Here is a 20,860-nt window from a genome sequence, read left to right as displayed (position 1 = left end):
GAGAGAAGTATGAGAAAAAGAGAGAACGTTAAGCGACTAAGTAAGGGAGAGATTTGAGATATTAGAGAGAGAAAAATGGGTGAGAGGGATGTGAGATGCCGGGATATGAAAGGGATATGAGAATGAAAGCGAGATATAAGAAATAGAGAGGGATATGATACAGAAAGATATGAAAGAGACATGAGAGAGGTACATGTGAGCAAAAGAGAGAAACATGAGAGGGATATCAGAGGCACGGATATGAGAAAGTTATTTCCCTATTAAATATCACAGCTTAAGAAAATATTATTCACCCTTCTAAACCCCAATAAATATCTATATTAATATGCGATAATATAATAAACACGTACAATTTTTAAATACTATTCTCAATACTCACATTTCAGTGGTCTTCTGGAGAAAAGAAATAACAGAAAGACTCTCTTCTTAGTTTCAACCAAGGAAACATTAGTAGACCAGTAGAAATTGCAAAATAATTAAATCCTACAAGACATATGGTTAATTTGTTTCAAGGGAAATCATATAAATTGAATGTGATTTCTTTTAATTGGTCCAGCAAAACAAATACATTAAACATGCATTGTAAAGTGGGGAAAAATAGAGTAGCAAGGAATAGTTTTGCTTTGGCTAGCAGTTGCGAATTACCTTGATTAGTTCGACTTTTTATGTATTTCCCTTCTGTATACAGAGGCCCATTGTCATTCTACTACAATCTTGCTTATTTTGGGAGTTATTTAGAAACCTTCAAAACTGTTAAAAATGGAAAACTCTATTCACAGGATTAAAAGTTCACGGCTCACAAGCATCACTGATAATAATAACACTGGAGATAGTGGTAGTGCTGCAAAGTAATGTATTGGCTGATGGTACAATAGGAATGAGAGAATATATAAAACGGCAGAGATTAAACACACCCCAAGTGGGTCAGAATGCAGAGACAAATCACATCATGCTACTTCTTAGTTGGTAACCCTTGACAACTGCATGAGATGAGTAAAACAATAGTTCAAACGCCAGGATGATGAATGGAGAACGCTTGGATCCAATAAAGTAACACACGGCAGATAAATGTGAATCACTGGTACAGAAATTGTCCAAACAGAGTAATGATATAGAACTGGCTGATCCGAAAACAAAGATGTTTCAACGTAGCAGGTGGGTTACTGGTATCGCAGGAATTCTCATTGTGGAAAAGCAATAAGCGTTGAACTTGTTGATTCTACAGATAACAATCCCAAATGACATAGATGAACACAAGTACATCAAACAGTTCATTACCTAGAAGTAGCGGAGGAGCGAAGTGTATCTGAGCCATGCGTGGAACAGGAACTCAGCCGTAGATTCAATAGAAGGTCCACAGCAATATTGAAGCAGCTGGATAGAGACAGGGAGCTTGAGCTGAGGTAATAGACACAGGTGCAGTGAGCAGTTCACAATAACAGTTCAGCGTACAGGTAACAGCAGAGTGAAGTTTCAACTGAGCCAAACGTGGAACTACAGGTGACAGGCAACTTCAACAGTAGATCTATCAGGAAGTAATAGCAGTATTGAGCCAGCCGGGTAAAGATGGAAACTTGTGCAGTACGAATAGCCACAGGTGCAGCAAGCAACTCACAGTAGTAGTTCAGCGTGCAGGTTAACAGCAGAGAGGAGTTTCAGCTGAGCCCTCTCATGGTCTGCCTCCGTCTGCCTTGCATCATCTCCCTTTTGAATGCTGCTTGCATCCTGCAGTCCCTGTTTGTTTTGCACTGTGCAGTATTTGTTCTTATGTGTTTGCAGCAGTACCTCTAATGACCAGAGGTGCTGCTATCTTGCCTTTCATGTTTGCATTAGGGGTTAACACTTTCTCCAATTATCCCATGCACCTGGGTGTGTTCTCATTTCCCTTATATATACACCTGTTCCTCCCAGCAGTCATGGCTGGTTATTGTTGTCCCATCTTGTTGTTCCTTTCCTCTGCTGTGCTTATGGTTTAATGCTGCCTGGATCTCTCCATATTACCCCTTACCTTCATCAGCCATCTACCCGGTATTTATTCCTGCATGTTCCTGTATATTCAGCAATAAACTTTGTGTGTTTTCACTTCATTCCTGGCTCCTGAGCTGCATTTGTATTTGAACCGTGACAAGCCCAGCGTGGAACCACAGATGACAGGTAACTTCGGCAGCAGATAGTAGTAGTTCAGCGTGCAGGTACACAACGGAGAGGAGCAACAGCAATGGACAAACGGAAGGTCAAGCCACGGCAGCCAGATCCCAGTGCAGAGTGAGTAACACGAAGAACAGGCAATGAGCCAAGAACCATGGGTGGTTTAAATAATACTCCAGAACCAATGAGAATCGGGAAGAGGTCCAGAACAAGGTAGCAAGGAACACCTGTGTAAAGTTAATGTCTCAGAAGCAGGAGTAAGCTCAATCACCATTACTGAAGGAAAGTCACAGCGCCGGCACCTATCTATGGGAGCGGCGTGTGACAGAAGCACAGTTTGGGATTCACCTGTTGCAGCGGAACACAGCCCCAGCCTGTTCAGCACAGGTTGAATTCCCCATTGGAATCAGATCGACAGAAAATATGTAGCCCCCTCCCTAGGAAAAAACAGCCCAATGTGGATAGCACTGACTGGCGAATCTACAGCTGCATCCACCTCTAATTATATTGCAATTATGTGAATATGCCTTTATTGTACTTGGACCACGCTTGCACACCCCTTCCTTCCCCAGTTCTGTTTGTCCTGGTGAAAGGAGGTAAAAGTGAGGGATATGAATGACAGAAGAATGAATTGACCTGGAATGCCATTAGCAGATCAGCTAATCCCAACCCCAAACACTTTCTCATGCTAGCCGTCATGTGATTGGCTGATGGAGAGGAAAGGGACTAATGCTTGGATCAAGGGACTCATTGCTTGGATCAAACATCAATAGAGACTAATGGGGGAAGAAAAGTTTACAATGCTGTGGAACTCCATTTATGTCAATGAGCAATTTCAATGGTCTATTCATTTCAAATGAGGTTTCTACATGTTGGCCACAACCATATTGAAATTAAAGAGCCATTGCAATGAATAGGCCATTGACATGTATGGGAACATACAGCACAATGTACACTGTGAAATTTTTCTAGTACGGTGAAATGCATTATGCACTGAAATGCATCAAGCAACATACAAAAACCACACCATAATGTGTGCACATGCAGACAGAAGTATCATAAACATTTATTGATATAGCACCAGCAAATTACATAGTGCTTTACAATTGGGAAGTATTAATGCAAATGGTTATGGACACATACAGAGTACGATTAATGGTTCAGGCCACCCTAGGCAAATATGCTCATAGTGTCCCTTCACCTTCCCCCCCAGCTAATAAGTGGTAAGTACAAATAAACTCACCCTGAATTTAAAATCCAGCTTCCTTCAATCCCCCTCCCTATGTTTATGCTCTTGTGTTCTCAAACCTCAGCATTCCACTTGGATTTTTAAAACGGTCATGGCAGTCTTTGTCACACTCCGTTTTCATTAAAGACAGAACAGTATAGCAGATAGAGGCATATACAAGGGTGAAAGGGGAGGAGACTGTCACACTTGCTCCTGTCGCATCCATGTTTCTCCTACTTGCTTACCCTCAAGTGCCCGCCCAAGGATGACTCATTGTCTTCAACTATTCTCTTCTATTTTAAATTGAATTTCAGTTCATACCTCTCCCTGTCACAATTTTGCTCTCCCCAAAATGTTGCCCCCCCCCCCAAAAAAAAGCCTTCTGCTCTAGGCTGCAGTCTAGTCAGCCTATTGGCTAATCAGGCCCTGTACACATAGGTCTAGATTAACTAAACTGTGGGTTTGAAAAAGTGGAGATGTTGCCTTAAGCAACCAATCAGATTCTAGCTATCATTTATTTAGTGCACTCTACAAAATGACAGCTAGGATCTGATTGGTTGCTATAGGTAACATCTCCACTTTTTCAAACCCGCAGTTTAGTAAATATACCCAATAGACTATACTGAGTTTTATTTTAACATGTAGTTGCATGATTTGCACTTGAGATAAAACTACAACTCAAGCATTGTTTAAACACCAGTAGGTAAGGGCCATTAGTCTCTTAGAGCCAACATATCTTAATTTTTGTCTTCAATTTAGAATTTGTACCTTTTTTTCATTTTGATTACTGCACTAAATATATTCTACATTTGTTTGCAAAAACATTTAAAAAATGTTTCAATCTTGACTGTCGGTTAGGAAGAGTTGAAACAAGCATTAGGCGTGCTTGTATTGGCAATTTGTAGCAGGACACATAAATCTTCTTGCGTCGACTTCCTAAACGCAGCTTATCTTTTTTATTTAAGTTCAATTTTTCTATGCTCGATTTATGTAAACTTTTCATTTAACATGCTTTAATGTGTGCTAAAGAAAAGCAGCATTTGACAGGTTGGAGTTTGTTACAAGAAGTGAAAAAGGCAAGTTGCTCAATCAATTTATAATCAGCAAATGGTGCTAGTAATGGAAAGCAATATATTCTAAAGGGTCAAATAATAAGTGCAAATGGGACATAATTATAACCTGCAATTAAGGAAATAATAATGCAGAGTGCCTCCATACAAACACTCTGTACAACCATTTCCTGGATTGTAAGACTGCAGATGCTGTAACAGAAAAGAATATCAACTACTGTTCCTTTGAGATCACCCTTTAATTAATTTGAACTGTTCTCTTTTTAACCTAAAATACTGCTATGTTCAGACCTCATTTAGGAAATCAACAGAGTAATATAACATTGAGATAGTATAAAGAGCATAAAGTGCATTTGGGTGGTGCAAAAAGCATCCAAATAAGAGTACAGGCTGATGTGTAAAAATGAGACCAATTTGCAGGGGGAAAGAGACTGTTCAGCCATCTACTTAACTGGGACAATGCACATTCTTCACCTTCCAAAGCTCATTTAAATGTTTTGTCCTGTGACACAAACATTTGATTCTGCATGTGGGTGCAATATGAGATGCATTCCTGCCCTTAGTCCACAAATAAGTAAGAATTTTCTTATCCGTCAAGCTGCTCTACTCCCTGTCACCACCATCTTGATGCACTATTTCTAAGCAATAGTGAAGCCTAGCAAGAGTTTATTATGGATATACAAAGGTAAGAGGTATGAATTAGTTTAAATTCTTAGTGAGGCACTGCATATGCTCATGCCATTCTTTGTATTGGGCTCTTAAATCATCTCACTCCCAGTAGAAGCATTGGGTGTATTTTATGACCTGTGCAACCAGGTCACATGGGTGTCTCAGGTTTTCATTTTAAAATTATGGGAACCTATTCTATGCAACAACCTTTCCATTACCTTATTTACAGGGAAAACATGTTTGGTGGGTAAATGACGACCAAGTAGAAAATTAAAAGAAAAAAAAGAAATTACATTAAAATCACATTATTATTATTATTATTATTGTTATTATTTTGCCACGCTTCCCCCCCCCTTCCCCAAAGAATACTGTGCTAGACATATGGATCCGTATGTGCCTATATTATAAATACAACCCTAGTTGTTCTTAATACCAAAATCTACAGCTTAATATTTTTACACATTGACTTTCATGCAATATTTACAAGCTCCATTATACAGTCATCCAAATCACTCAGAAGATAACGAGCATCTTCATATTATTATCATACATAGTTTTGTATAATGTATTATTATTATGTTTTTTATATAGCGCCAGCATACTCCACAGTGCTTTATATTTGGGAATAAACACAGTAATAACAAGTCTGGGTATTAACAAACATAAAAACAGGGGCAGTCTGGGAAGGGGGCATCTGCCCCATGGGCCGGTCCCAAAGTGGGCTACCTTGGGCTGGGTACCTGGGCCACCTGTAATTTATTTCCCTTTAAAATGTTCCTAATAGGCTGCTGAGTAATAGTCTTTCCCCCCGGGCTAAAATTTACCAGCCCTCCCCTGCATACAAAGAAGTAAGAGTGCCGCTTACAAACTATAGGAGATCAGGAGTCTTGTAAATTAGGTTAAGTGCGACAGATTGCATATTGCATGCGCTTAGATGTAAAGGACCAGACTCAAAATCAAGTCCTTTTACGAGAAGAAATGGTCTGTGCATTCTGAAGCAAAGCAGGGACGCCCCTGTAAATGCACCTTCTCCACCCTTTTATTTCATTTAATCAAACTTTTCTTAAAAAAACTAAATTTTTTTGCATGTTAGGTGCACTATGCACCTAATCTATACTCAGCAAGGAATGTGCTTGACCTAACTAACTCCTTCTATCAACCAGTACAAATGTTTCTACCCTGCAGATACCACCAATTTTTCTACCCTGCATGTGACAAGGTTTTGTCCTTCTTAGTAGTTTGTAAATAACCCTTGGTGAGTAGTTAAATCGTGTCCGCAGAATGGTGCGATTTAGAAGTAGATTGTACATTTCTCATATAGTACATTCAGTTTTTAACCTCAAAGTTCTTAATTTTTATTACAGTGTTTTTATTAGTTTTCCAAGTAATAAAAGACAACAATAAGAATATTATAAGAAGATATTTTACAATACCTTTCTATTACGAAGCAATGGAAATTATAAGGAAATCATTAATTGGGCAGTTGTAGTTATCCTTACACCTTCCTAATGTACTATTGCCTAAATTAGCACCAACATTTATCAATGACTAGCTCTTACCAATGTTAAAATAAATTGCTAAAATCTGTGGCATATCATAAAAATAAATTTCATTTACTATATAACATAATACAAAATATACTTATGATGGGCTATCTGCTGCTTTTTAAAAACAATATGTTTCTAGTTTGACATTTTGATACAATGGAACGCATAAACAGTATACCTGCAATTAACAATGTTCTTACCATTTTCGTTTGTTGACAGGTCAGTACGTGACAGTGATGATGACGATGAAGAGGAAGATAAAAAACTAAATCGAGGTTGCACTTTGCAGTATCAACACGCCACTCTGCAAGTCTTTACCCAATTCCATACGACCTCTTCTGAAGGCACTGACCAAGTAATCACTATGTTGGGCCCAAATTGGCTTGTCGAGGTTACTGACCTGGTTAATGATTTCATGCAAGTGGAAGACCCAAAAATAGCAGAAATGGTTGATAGTAATACCTTGGCTGGAAGGGAGCCTGGTACCACAGTTTTCAAAGTGAGTATTTTTCAAATGGATTTAGTGGTTTGTTTTGTATCAACATGTAATTACAGACATCGTTATTACCATGATTCATTTTGTAAGGAAGAGAATGTACTTGTTTCATTTTTTTCTATTATGCTACTAACCATGTTTCTGAACCTAGAGTACAGGACTACAAACCAGATTTAGTGTCCCTTTGCTTTTCAGCTAGGATTTCTTCATTAAAAAGTGGGCTTTGTAATTCCTTTCGGTGGTTTATAAGTGTATTTAAATGTGTGGTCTTATAACATATCTCATATTTGCTACATACCATTGTATTATCCTCAGCTATAAATTTGTTTTTGTGCCATTTAATATGTTTTCTTTAGCAGATCACGTACATATCTATATTTTATTTTTCCATCACTTGCTAAAGGACAATTATCACACAGTGCAGTGTTTCCTAGGAAATTGAATTTAGAGAAAATTAGTAATTGGTTTCATTTTAACAGCTAAAAAAAATTACTGCTGGTTGTAATTGTGCTCCTACACCCACACTGTAAAAAGCTGATTAGCCCGGAGCTGAGAATGTCGTTGTAATGTCCACATTGCTCTTTTCAATTGGCTACATCACTCTCTGATAAACGCTAGCGCTATGCTATGTTTGTAAATAGTCTGTGTTGCATTGCAACAACCATGATAGGTTGGTGACGGCTTTATTTTAGATATTTATTTATCTGCTGCGCCGCATCGGAAAATATTATACTTCACATTCAAAATGTAATGTAAACTGTGAATTAAAAAAAAAAAAAAGTACTTAAAATGACTAATAAGGTTTTGGTGAGTGATAACAGACATCTTAAGAGTAATTTACAGTAATTGGTGCCGTCGAGAAAGTTGTTAATAGAATTTCCTATATTTGTCTGCTGGGGGACATGGGATTGTACATAAAAACTATTGTTTGTAGGGACAATTTTTAAAATGAGTAGAGATTTAAAGGAAAACGATCTGTTGTGACTAGTTCTTGGACATTGTTCACAATGCGATGAACAATCCAGAAGTGAGTGCTCAAAATTGAACTTTCTTGCAAATGTCCTGTAGACTGTGCATGGAACGCCCAATTGGGAGGTCCTCATTCAAGTAACTTTTTAACTGGATTGCTCATCTTAGAGAGAATATTGTTCATGGGCCTTTTGATTCTCATCCATGGAAAATAGGATTCTCATATAAATGAAAATACATCTCTGTTCCTAGTGCATTCATGGCCCCTGTGAGCGCATGTTGCAATGTCTGCTTTTGATTTAGAGATAAATTGAACAATGCAGGTAGAGTTATAACTTGGGAGATGAGGTATACTGTATACATTGCTTCTATATATCCATGGAGGGACAGACTGAAGCTGACAGCTTTAACAAGGATTTTTATACCTTTTGCCTTTCAAAACAGTAGTTGTTTTCCCCGTACATATGCATATTTTATAAAACTTCTGTTCATATGCAGCAAACAAACCAATAAAAATGATCTGCAAGGACTTTTACATTGTTAAAAATAGTACTTCAGTAGCTTTCATCTTTTAAGGACTATTCAATATTTCTGGTCTTGAGAACCAAATCCAAACTATGTCATTCTTTCCATCTATATAGTTCTTTTCTGGTCAGATGTACCGAGCTAAATAAATATATGCATCCATTGACTCCCAAAAGTGACTGCCTTTTATGTTTATAATAGCTTACATCCTGTATTTTTTATATGTTTTATTTATTTGTGGTGGGTTTTAAACATGTAGGTTTTTGTTTTATGTTGTATTCAAAAATTCTGCCATGGTGCATGGTTTTCATTATGAGTGTTGGAAACATTTATCAGAAGTATTAAGCGTCCTATTTTGGTCTTCTGAAATGTTAAGAGATAAGAGGTTACAGCTTATCCCTTCAAGTATTGAAATGATTAACAAAAAAAGGTATTTGTTACCAGTTAATTTAGGTTAGAATTGTTTTGTAGAGTTACCTGAACTCATGGTAAAATAATGAATTATTGTAAATGTAAATTTTTAGGGAGAGCCAAGATATTTGCAGATTGCAATCGATTTTAGTTCAGTTTGTCCTTGGCGTTTATGGGTATTTCTATATCTGGAGGATATATGTATTTAGCAATAGTGGAATAGTTCTTTACAAGAGTTGTATGGTTGTTCCATCATTATAATGCTTTTATCTATTGCTGTAAATTACTGTAAGGTAAACCCTTTAATAATTTCTAATGGAATAAGGAGATTTCATTGTGCTGTTTGGTAATATCAGATTACTTTTTTGTATTAATTTGTGAATACCTTTGTTTACAGTGTACACCATCTTGTTATATATGTTTTATGATGTTTTTTATGCACAAACACTGACAGAGAAGTATGTAATTACTTATTTTAACCTTTGCATCATTCTTTCTTTGATTTGGACAGGTTGTTTCCCCTCTTATGGAGGCAGTCCTAGGTGAAACCACAATTACAGTGACCGAGGAGAAGGTCAGCATCATAGAGCTCCAGGCACAGTTGATATCAGGACTCTCCCTCTCTCTCCATGCCAGTCCAGGAAATAGTCACACTATAATAGCAAAGACAACTGCCCAGCATGTATTAAAATATCCAAAACAGGTGAGTATACCCACATGTAAAGCAAGTGCAGTGTGTATAAGTACTCAATCATTGGATTGAGTAGTGTATTCTACCTACTGTAGATTTCATCAGATACATGGTTGCTTTCACATAAACTGGTAACTACATTAAAAGGTTCACGTAATGTTGGAAATATGTTTATTTCCTATAATTCCTTTGGAGGACAATGGCTTCTTTTTAGCCTGAAGTTTACCTGTTGGTGATTTGGGTCTATGTTTTAGATGTTTTCTCCTTCTTGTCTAGGGCATAGTGGGTCCAGGGGAACTGCTTGCTAAGTGGACACTGATGATGTAATAATGTGCACTGATGATGTGATATTGTACAGGTATATTATGTAAACAATATTTGTTTAATATTTGACAATGTTGTTCTGATATAGGGAAAAGGTGGTATAATACAGTTGCTATGCTGGTGTCTGGATTAATATGGGGGCTACTAATGGTGTACTCAGTATATGGGGGTACTTTTGGTATGTTTTATAGGAAACACTGTGGAGATCTGAGAAGGGACCAGGCAACTGGGCTCCTTATAGTCTTACTACAGCACTATAAATTAGTCTCCTGCCTTTGTACCTGATAAATGTCTGAGTGTGTAATGGTATAATCAAAGAGTCTGCTGCAACTAGTTAGGCCGATGTGTCCTCATTGGTTATCCTGTGAATAAAAACCCCTTCTTGGTAGAGATGTTCACTGACCCCCGTGTTTTGGTTTTGGTTTTGGATCTGTATTAAGTTCATGTTTTGGTTTTGGTAAAACCGCCCTCGCGTGTTTTGGTTTTGGCATTGGATCTGTATTTTTTAGAAAAATAGCTAAAATATGCTAAAATCAAATATTTTTGCTCTTTTTTTGTTCTTACAATATTATTAATATCAATAACAATAATTTCCAGTCATTTCCAGTCAATTTTGACCACAGCACAGGTCACAATATTATTTTCATCCACTTTCGGACAAAGACTGCAGTGATCTGCGGGATGCTAAGCGACAGAGCAACGACACAAACACATGGCAGTTTATAGCATATCTAGGAAACATTGCCACACAGCAGTGGCAGAAAAGAAAAGCGGTGCAAGATGGAATTGTCCATGGGACCTCCCACCTACCCATATGTAAGATATTGAAAAGGACATGTACATTTTAACAAAGCTAGCACTCCAGTGACAAGGGGTGCCACTTTTATGGCTGAAGTGCTTGGTTTGTTTGGGCCCCCACAAAACAAGTTGCCAATAGCTTAGCTGCCTTAAGCCCAACAGTGCTGTCAATAAACTCTACATTATCAAACCGTGTCTGCTCATGCTGCATCGTTAATCTCCTTCATCTCTCTGGATACCACCCTCTCATCCCTGAAGAACCGCCAAACTTATGTAGACACAAGAATGGATATTATAACTGGAGTGGAATTACATCTGCTTCAGACAGACTGTGACATGGAATATGTGGGCAGCATGGAATCTGTCATGTTGTAATACACTGCATTGAACGGAGATTTAAACCAATATATAGATGCAGTTGAGGAGACCGTACATTAAAATGTGACCCACCAGTTGAGATTCCAGATTTAAGAGAACTTGTACATGAGCGATACACTGCGCTTCAGAAGAATAATACAGAGGAGGCCCTAAAGCAGGATGATAAATATGTCCAGTTTAAAGAACAGCTAAGAGACCTGGGAAAACAAATAGGTGTGTCACCGGCCCCTGCAGAGGAAGCTTTGGAAGATGAAGATGAGATCACCATCACGCAGAGCACTCCTATAACACAGTTGGAGATGGTGAACCCAATGAAAAGTATGAGGTCACATGTACGAGAGAGAAGCAATTGAAAGGATGATTGAAAACAAACTTCAGCACTTATAGCACATGTAGGTAACAGTGGCACAGAGCGGTAGCGGAAAAGAAAAGTGATGCAAGATGGAATTGTCCTTGGGACTCTCCCACCCACCCTTATAATGGATCTTAAAAAGGACATGCACTCTTTAACAAACCAAGCACTTCAGCAATAAGGAGTGCCACTTTTGTGGCTGATGTGCTTGGTTTGTTTGGGCCCCCAACAAAACAAGCTAGCAAAGTGCTTAAGGCAGCTAAGGTAACAGTGCTGTCAATGGACTCTACGGTGCAAGATGTTGTTGTCATCATCTTTAACTTCAATCTCACCCTCATCAGTGTGTGCATCATCCTAACACAATATTAATTCAGCCCTGTAAGAAACCACCATTACAGAAGTCTCTGCAACATAAATGTCAAAAACAAAAATGTAAAAAAAAACTTTTACCTTTTTAAAGAAAAAAACACCTCTTTAATAGAGGTGAAACTTTACTCTAGGAAAACATAAAATTGCCAACATGTCATTTTACCCAAATGTTAATAAGCATTCCAGCATCAGCTAGCTTCCTTCTCTCAGCTAGATCTGCAATCTGCATTGTCTAATCCTCACCCTCATCAGTGTGTACTTCATCATCACACAATACTAATTTATCCCCGCTGGAATCCACCATTGCAGAAGTCTTTGATCTAAATGCCAGTAAAGGCCTCCCCCATGGAATTTGCAGTTCATTTTACGACAGAGCTGTCACGCTTTTTGGGCAATTCTTTTAGACCAGACCAAATGTCAAAATGTTGTGCTGACTCATCTGCATCACCACTGTTTTTTTTTTTCCTAGCAGCATTTGCCAAAGAAGCAGAGGGAGGTTGAGTCGTTGTGTCATGTACCACTTGAGCTGTCAGCTTGCTGACCAGGAGCTCATTGCATCTCTTGAGATCTGGGTCAGCTGGAAAGAAAGAGAAGACATAGCTCTTAAACTTAGGATCATGCACAGTTGCCAAAATGTAGTGATCCGATTTCAAGATGATGATAACTCTCGGATCCTGGCGAAGCGAATAAAGTACTTGATCTGTAAATCTTACATATTTAGCGGAATTACTTCTCCTCCTTCAATTTCTCCAACTGCTTTTCCAAAATTCTAATAAGGGGAATCATTTGACTCAAGCTAACAGTGTCTGAACTCATTTCACAGGTGACTACTTAGAGTGATTTCAGTCCCTTGCCCAACACGGAAAGTGTTCTCCACTGCGCTGGACTGAAGGACAGAATGGCATGTTGGCAATTTTATGTTTTTCTACAGTAAACTTTCACCTTTATTAGAGAGGTGTTTTTTCTTTAAACAGTACAAGCTTTTTTTTCCATTTTTGTTTCCCTGACTTAAAACCACTATGCACTTGAACAAAGGCTTTAGCACATGACGTAGAGGGATTAGTATCACAATGACTGAGACTGGAGAGTGACAATAACAATGTGACTGAAGACTGGAGAGTGGCAAGAACAATATGACTGGAGACTGGAGAGTGACAAGGACACTGCCACCCCTTCTGTTTCTATATGAGCTATGGCACAGTAGAATGTTATTGGAGACTTTTAAAAACACTGACAGTCTTATTATTACAATTTCTGTTTCAGCACTAAACACTGACACCTCTCCTATTTCAGGGTGAGCTATGGCACAGTAGAATGTGACTAGAGACTTTTGAAAACACTGCCAGCCCTATTATTTCTATTTCAGCAATAACAATTAGCAATGGAGCAATGGCACGTAGACTGTAGACTGGCAACAACACTGGGACCTCTCCTGTTTCTGTGTGAGCTATAACAGTAGAATGTCACTAGAGACTTTTAAGAAAACTTACACCCCTCCTCGTTCTGTTTTATATATGACGCTACGCAACTGCACTAGAGACTGGCAAGAACCGTACTACCCCTTTTGTGTCTCTCTGTGAAATGGCGCTGGATCTCCGTGGAGGGGGGTACTTATAGAATTCAAAACTCATGAGATCCGACGACGCATCAATGACGCTTTGCCTCGTTTTCACTTCCGAGGCTGGGCCCAGCTGGGCCGGCTGGGCTCGGTACTCAGATCTGCGAAGTTTGGTTGGGCTCAGTTTTTCGGAGAACCGAGCCCGAGCATCTCTACTTCTTGGCTTTCACCTGTGCTAATGATAATTTAGACTGAATTAGTGTGCTTTCAAAGCTGACCTGACTTGATGTATTGTTGTGTCCTGGACCGTACCTTGGATTTCCCTGGTTTCTCCTGCCCTCGACCACAGCCTGTTTTCTGGATCTGCTATTTAACCTCTTCCTGCTCTGACCTTGGTCTGTTACCGGGACTTAGCTCTGATCTCTACTAGCCCTGACCACCTGTACCACCATTTACTGCAGCAGCCCCAATCTCAGCTTGCACCAGCTGTTATCTGCTTCCTCCTTCCATATCCTGTCCACCCCACCAGCAATATAGTGTTTAATAAACCTCTACTACTGGAACAAGTAGTACTATTGTTCCACTGGAACAAGCTCCCTCCCTCCATCAGAACTTCCCCTAATCTGTCCAGTTTCAAACGGGCCCTAAAAACCCACCTTTTTCTTAAAGCCTTTCTGTCTCCCACTTAACTTCCTACCTTATCTTCTGCCTCTGTCCCCCTACTCTCCCTCTCTCCCCTGCGTCTCTCTTTCTGTCCACCCCTCCCCTTAGATTGTACGCTCCTCTGAGCAGGGCCATCTCTCCTCCTGTTTCCACCACTTCTAACTTTGCTCTCCAGCTACTTAGACCTCCTCCTCGAGGGTCCTCCACCCCACGTCCACTCTCGCTCCCTCCTCCCCCCTGGGGGTCTCCCTGTCTTCCGCGCCCTCCTTCTTGGGCCCCGTCGTTTGCGGATCCTCCCTCCCCCTTCCCCGCCCTCTCTAGCTGTGCATTGAGCTTACTGAGTTGCTGTGTTTACTCTACTGTGCTGTCTCCCATTGTATTGTAATTTTGTTTGTCGCTGTACGGCGCTGCGGATGCCTTGTGGCGCCTTATAAATAAATATTAATAATAATAATAATAATACTACCACAAGTTAAGAACTGGGGCAGCCGTATATTTTGGAACATCTTGGAAAGGGTGTTGCTAAACGAGAAGACCACCCGAAGATGGTTCTAGGGGTTTATAATCCCATCCGTTATTGCCCTTAACAGTTAATAGCAGAATTGTAATGTGCTAGAAGCCTTTTGCATTCTGGAGAATGCAAGGCATAACATAATTTCACCTGTTATTTGTGAATCTATACTGTTCTATACAGTTCTGAAAAGGTTCTATACAGCTGAATTGCTTTCCACCCAGGGCTAATAAGATTCCTTACAGCTCTGTTTTCAGAGAGTCAGAACTGTTAGGAGCAAAATCTCCTAGCATTCCTGACTATCTGGGTGGCAGGACAGTACACTAAAACTGTGCTGCCTATACTGTGTTATGTGATAATGGCTGCAAAATAGGAAACATTGAAAAGATTGTGTGTGAGTAGGTGTTTCCTGCGCCATCTGGTATTGGGTCAATCAAACGATAAACAACCGTTCAGCTCAATATTGAATTAGTGTGTACACTCCAGCGATGAATGAGGATCATTCCAAAGCACAGATCGTAGTTTGATGTGATTGTTCAGCAGAACTATAAATCTTGTTTAGCTGTGGAACGATGTCCTTCCACTACTGCAGTGTAGCCCTCTATGCACCGGCCCAGTGGGCAGATGCCCCCCTACCCCCCAGTCCAGCCTGCCCCTGCCCATGCCCATAAACCTTTTCCCTATAAGTACACTTAATAATGTAGCTGTTATTGCTGGATGGAAAACTCTTTCATTTGATCATTTGAAAATGAAGGAATCAAAATAAATAGGCTGGAAAAGTCAGACCTGAAACATAAAGAAATAGAAAGCAGTGCCATGTTTTCTTACAAAAAATAAAATACAAAGAACTCAATGCTTAGATACTGTATTTCAGTGTTACAAAAACTATATTTATTTAGAAGTTTCTTAAAGATATAATTTCACATCTTATTGTACATGTAAAACTTGTTTTTCTTTTCTTTACCTTGTACATCATACTACTAGTGGGTAAATCATCACACCATGTATGGTTGGAAGAAAGATAAAGATAAGACTTGATAGAGTACGGTTGCCAACATCCCTGTATTAGCCAGGGTGTCTCTTTTTTAGGGCAAATTAATCTTACAATTGTACAAGACAACATCTGTTCCAGCTCTCGGCTGACTGGCTCAAAGTTAAAAAAGAAATAATTGTGCACTGCTGTGCCACAGTTACACATATATTATGTAGTGGCAACACTTCCAGCCTTGCATGGTGCACATGCATTCACCAGGGAGTTAAAATAACGAAACATATTTGAAGGTTAGAGGTGTCATCTGCTGCACCTTTCAGACTTGCAGAGAGAGAGAGAAGTTTCTGCTGTATTATTTATACTAATATGATTGCCGTCTGGCTGGTGCAGTGTATGTAAAGAAAGGCCAGAGGAAGCCGTACTGATCTGCCAGGACAGACATCATTCATTAGCTATACTTTATATCTGTAGAATTCATAGTTGTTAAGATAGTATAGGTATTAAACCATAAAAGTAACGCAAATGTAAATATCTCGGTGTATGTTCCTTGAACATAAATTTTAACTTGTGGGAATGTAAACTGGATCCATACGTTTAAGATGTAATATTTAACAGCTATGTAAATATATATTCAGCAATTACCACTTATGGGAGAGATGGTGAAGAAAATGTACATACAGAAAAATTAATTCATTAATATATTGTGGTCAATATTATCTTTCCAACATATTCTAGGTCATAAAGGCACATATGTTGAATATGCCTTATAGGCCTATTTTAATAAATAATGGGAATATGGGAAAATTGTGAGATAAAATTGTACAAGTGTTATTGCAAACTTTGACACAAAAGTGGCCGATGGAGCTTATTAGCTGCAACCTTCTATTTTTTAATTAGTGTATATTTGTATATTTCTGTAAGATAAATAGACAACCTTAAAATATTTTCTTTCAGGTTAGGCTTATGCTTTAAACTATAACTAGTAAGATTATTGGCAGGACAGTCTGTATTATAATGATTATGTCTAATTAGACTTTTCTTTTCTAGGAAGCTCTAATGAACCTTTGGCTCACATTCAGTGATGGAACCTCAGCGCCACTATCCCTCTATGATCCCAAGGATTACACATTGGTTCTGACTAGCTTGGATGAACAGGTGGTGTCTGTAAGTCCAGAACGTGCATTTCCTCTTGTGATAGCTGGAGAGGAGCAAGGAACAGGGTCCCTGCTGAGAGCAGAAATGATGATTAATGAAATTTGCCAAAAAACTAAGCGGAAGAGTATACTTTCCACAGCAACAGCTCTAGTTCATGTTGTTTTTGGCTCACATGAATTAGGAGGGGAAGGTGAACATGGAAAGTTTGTGACAGAAGTTCCACCGCACTCCCCTGTGCAAGAAAACAAGGAGACTTTAGGAACAACATCTATCACAACGCTATCCACATTGGTTGAAGAACACAGCTCACATGGCCCTGACGAATATCCCTTACCACTTCCTACAGTGTATCCTCAACTACCCCGAGGGCTGACAGACCTAGAGATTGGAATGTATGCTCTCCTTGGAGTTTTCTGCCTTGCCATACTGGTCTTCCTAATAAACTGTATTGTGTTTGTTCTAAAATATAGACATAAAAGGGTTCCGCCAGAGGGACAGGCTAATCCTGATCATTCCCATCACTGGGTTTTCCTGGGAAATGGACAGCCTCTTAGGGCTCGAGGAGAGTTATCGCCACAACCTGAAAGTCCTTGTAACCCCTTGGAAGCTGGGACTCTGCCACCACATCATTCTTCCTGTTGTAGAGGGGAAGCAAGAGGAAGTAGCAGTAACAGCAGTTCTCAGGCTAGTGTGCAAAGCCAATCTCATGGACGTGGAGATGGCTCCTCTGGTGGTGGTGGATCAAGTAGGGAAGCAAGTGAGGACCCACTAAGTTCTTCTCCAACATCAAAGCGCAAGAGAGTGAAATTCACTACCTTTACTAGTTTGCCCAGCGAAGGTAGCGTTTATGATGCAGTACCAGGATCAGAGGAATGTGATCTTGAATGGGTATGCCGAGATATGGGACTAAGGGACCCACAGGAACTCAAAGACTATATCAGGAGGGTCAGAGAAATGGCATAACCTTAGGATTTTGTGGGGCTGTTGTAATGGACAAGATGAGCAAACTTGCACCCATTAGGTCTGTTGTTTTCTCCAAAACACAGGAAATGGGATAATGTTTCCCTTTTATGTCTCTATATTATTGTATTCAAACCCATACACTGCCACTCATCTATTTTCCTTCCTTCATACCAAGAGTCATTCACTTAAGACATTTGCTTATCTGTCTTTCTCTTCTTCGCTTTTATCCAAAACACGTGCACATCTAGCCAAGATGGAGGAGCATGTTGTCTACCCGTGTCTCTGTATTCTGTGGGATGGAGGAAAAAAAAACGTTACTTGGCCTCCAACATTCCAAACTACTAAATATTTTACATACATAGGATATATTCCATCCTTGTACTGGATTCCACAAAAAAGATTAAGACCCACCAGACAGAACTGTTTCCTTGGCTTGTGTGAATTCCAGAAAAAACAAAAAAACTTTGGTCTTCTACTACAAACAGATCATGTTTAAAAAAATAACACCGGTAGAAGATATTGGAATAATGGGGCAAAATGCATCATCCTAAACCATGTAAAATTTTAACCAAAAAAATGTGGAATTTAGCAAAATAAGGCATTGGTGATTGTGTGTCACCCATATATTTTAAAACTAGGAGTTTCAAAATTCCTATCATTTACCGAATACTGAAAAACCTGCAGATAGCTTTCAGTACAACTACACAAAAGTGTTTAAGAAACATGGGATTGCTCAAAAGCAACATTAAATTAGCACCTCAAATGTGACAAGATTTTTCTCAGGGGATTTGAGCAATTAATGCAGTTTATAAATTGCTAATCTGGGTGATGCCGTGCTAAGGCAAAAGATAGGAGAAGTAGCCATCTCTGAAACTGTTGAAGAACTGAAAGGTTTAGCCAATGAATAATGAAAGAGAAACATATACTTAAACAGCTTCAAGGATCTGGGCATTGAAATTAGAGTGCAACTTGATGGCTCTATTACTGATACAAGCATACAAACCCAGTACATTCAAGATTTATTTGGCCAATTTGATAAGTGCCACAACAGTCTATTTGTCATGTCACCACAGAAATTGATTATTTTTAATTGTAGGAAAAGTCAAATTTTCCTTTAAAAAAAATATTCAGCTAATCCATTCAAAAATGAATCCTTGATTCTATGAGTCAGTGTTTCACTCATGTGATGTTCAGTCTGAAGAGTTCTTGTATTAGGATTTCTTCAAACAAAACCATAAACCTTATATATGTACCTTTATTTTATTATATACAGACATGCATTTATTTCCTAATTTGAGTTTACCAGGATGTGATTTATATATTTTCAAAGTAATAAGACATTAATACTCTGCAGAAACCTTAACACTATAAGATTACTGCCTTTTGTTATTTGATTTATTTCGTTTTTTTGGGAGAAATGCATTGAGTGTAATGGCAGAAGAACACTCACCTGTGTTAATGGAGGCTACAGACGCCATCTAGTATGGAGGACAATGCACATCTGCTAAATTCAGAGGACATATTTCTAGGAGTACTCTATTCCTAAGCAGGACGAATAGGTGCATAGAAGGTTCTTCTTATATAAGACATGTATGTCTTGAATTTAACCACCATTTATGTCAAATTTTTCCTAAATAAATACATGGGAAAATAAAATTTGGCAGTGCACCAAAGCCACATGGGTGTTTTCGTTCTTTTATTTCTATTCTATTTGTCTTGCATTGTGTTACCATTGTTTTGATTGCATACATTATTTAAAGTCTATATTTTTATTGAATTCAATAATTTCTTGCAATGAATAAAAGACAAAATGAAAGGGAAGAGGTAGATTAATTACTGCACTCTCTGCAATAGGAATAGGTAAAAGCGATATAGAGAGAAGATATATTGTATGGAAGTCTATTCCGGTAATTGCACTAATCACACTTGGTCACCTTGGAAAAATCATGATAATAAGCATCAATATTCACATATTTACATTATAGCTCCCTATGTATGCAGAAAGAAATACCAATTCCTTGCACCATTCCTGGGGGGAAAAGGGACACAATTGTCCACTTACCTGATCCAACAAACAACATCCATATTTTATTAAGATCACGTCCTAAAACTGGTTAGCCCCAGACCTCTGAGTCAGCAAACTAGACACTACTGCAGGGTTTTCCAAACCCAGTCCTCAGGGTTCCCTAGCAGTGCAGGTTTTCCGGACCACATGTGACATAATTAGGACCAGCTGTGGATCTGTTACAATGTGTCAGTCAGTAATGAATACACCTGTGTTCCAGCAAGGAGATATGGAAAAGCTGCACTGTTGGGGAGCCCTTAGGACTGGGTTTGGGAAACCCTGCACTAGTGTGAAAAGTAAGACTACTAAGAGGAATGAATAAACGTGCACCTTATTATAGTATACACTTAAGCATCATACTGTAAATAAGAAATAACCGGTAACAATAGGTGTATAACTAGTGTTGTACAGAACATGCAAGGGACATGATGCAGGGCCGGATTTACCACTATGCAACCTAGGCAATTGCCTAGGGCCCAGCGGTCCCCAGAGGGCCCTCCCAGGGCCGGCGGTGAGACCACCCTTTAAAAATGGGCCACTACTTATGGGCCAGTGCTATATGCTTGCCCCCCCCCCGGCCTAAAGTCTGCCAGCCAGCCCCTGAATAGGGGTATATGTTATACTAAAAAACTATAGTGCTATGGATTTTTTCAGGGAGGGGGCCCCAAAGCAGTATCTTGCCTAGGGCCCCATAATGTCTAAATCCGGCTCTGCAAGGATGTACAGGTGGACAAATTTGGAGACAAGAAGACAGGAGGAGAGAGGACACATCTTATTGGAACTTACAATCTAATGGGAGGAGTAAATACATAAACATAGATATGCAGATGTAATTGCTTGTAATTTTATGCAAGCTATATTTTGTTCACAATTTATTTTGGTCAATGCGATGTACTGTTTTGTTCATGATGGTAGGTAAAATATAAAGAAGACTTGATAGAGAAGCAACTGGAAACAAATTATTATGTGTTAAATTAAG

At 39.1% G+C, this 20,860-nt stretch overlaps 1 protein-coding gene across 1 annotated transcript in view; it reads left to right on the top strand.

Annotated features, from left to right (window-relative positions):
• The window catches only part of TMEM132E (transmembrane protein 132E), a 376,668-nt gene extending 357,175 nt beyond the window's left edge, over positions 1 to 19,493 (top strand). Inside the window, exons 7-9 of the mRNA XM_075195036.1 lie at positions 6,882 to 7,161; positions 9,575 to 9,766; positions 16,746 to 19,493. Of these exons, the coding sequence (XP_075051137.1) occupies positions 6,882 to 7,161; positions 9,575 to 9,766; positions 16,746 to 17,816 (1,543 nt within the window). The 3' untranslated portion in view covers positions 17,817 to 19,493. The remainder of the gene's footprint in view (positions 1 to 6,881; positions 7,162 to 9,574; positions 9,767 to 16,745) is intronic.
• The last annotated feature ends 1,367 nt before the right edge of the window (positions 19,494 to 20,860 follow it).

The sequence above is a fragment of the Mixophyes fleayi genome, chromosome 2, assembly GCF_038048845.1.
Source record: "Mixophyes fleayi isolate aMixFle1 chromosome 2, aMixFle1.hap1, whole genome shotgun sequence".
NCBI classification, from domain to species: domain Eukaryota; kingdom Metazoa; phylum Chordata; class Amphibia; order Anura; family Limnodynastidae; genus Mixophyes; species Mixophyes fleayi.
Note: the sequence above shows the minus strand (reverse complement) of the source record. Positions and strands in the feature narration are given on the sequence as shown.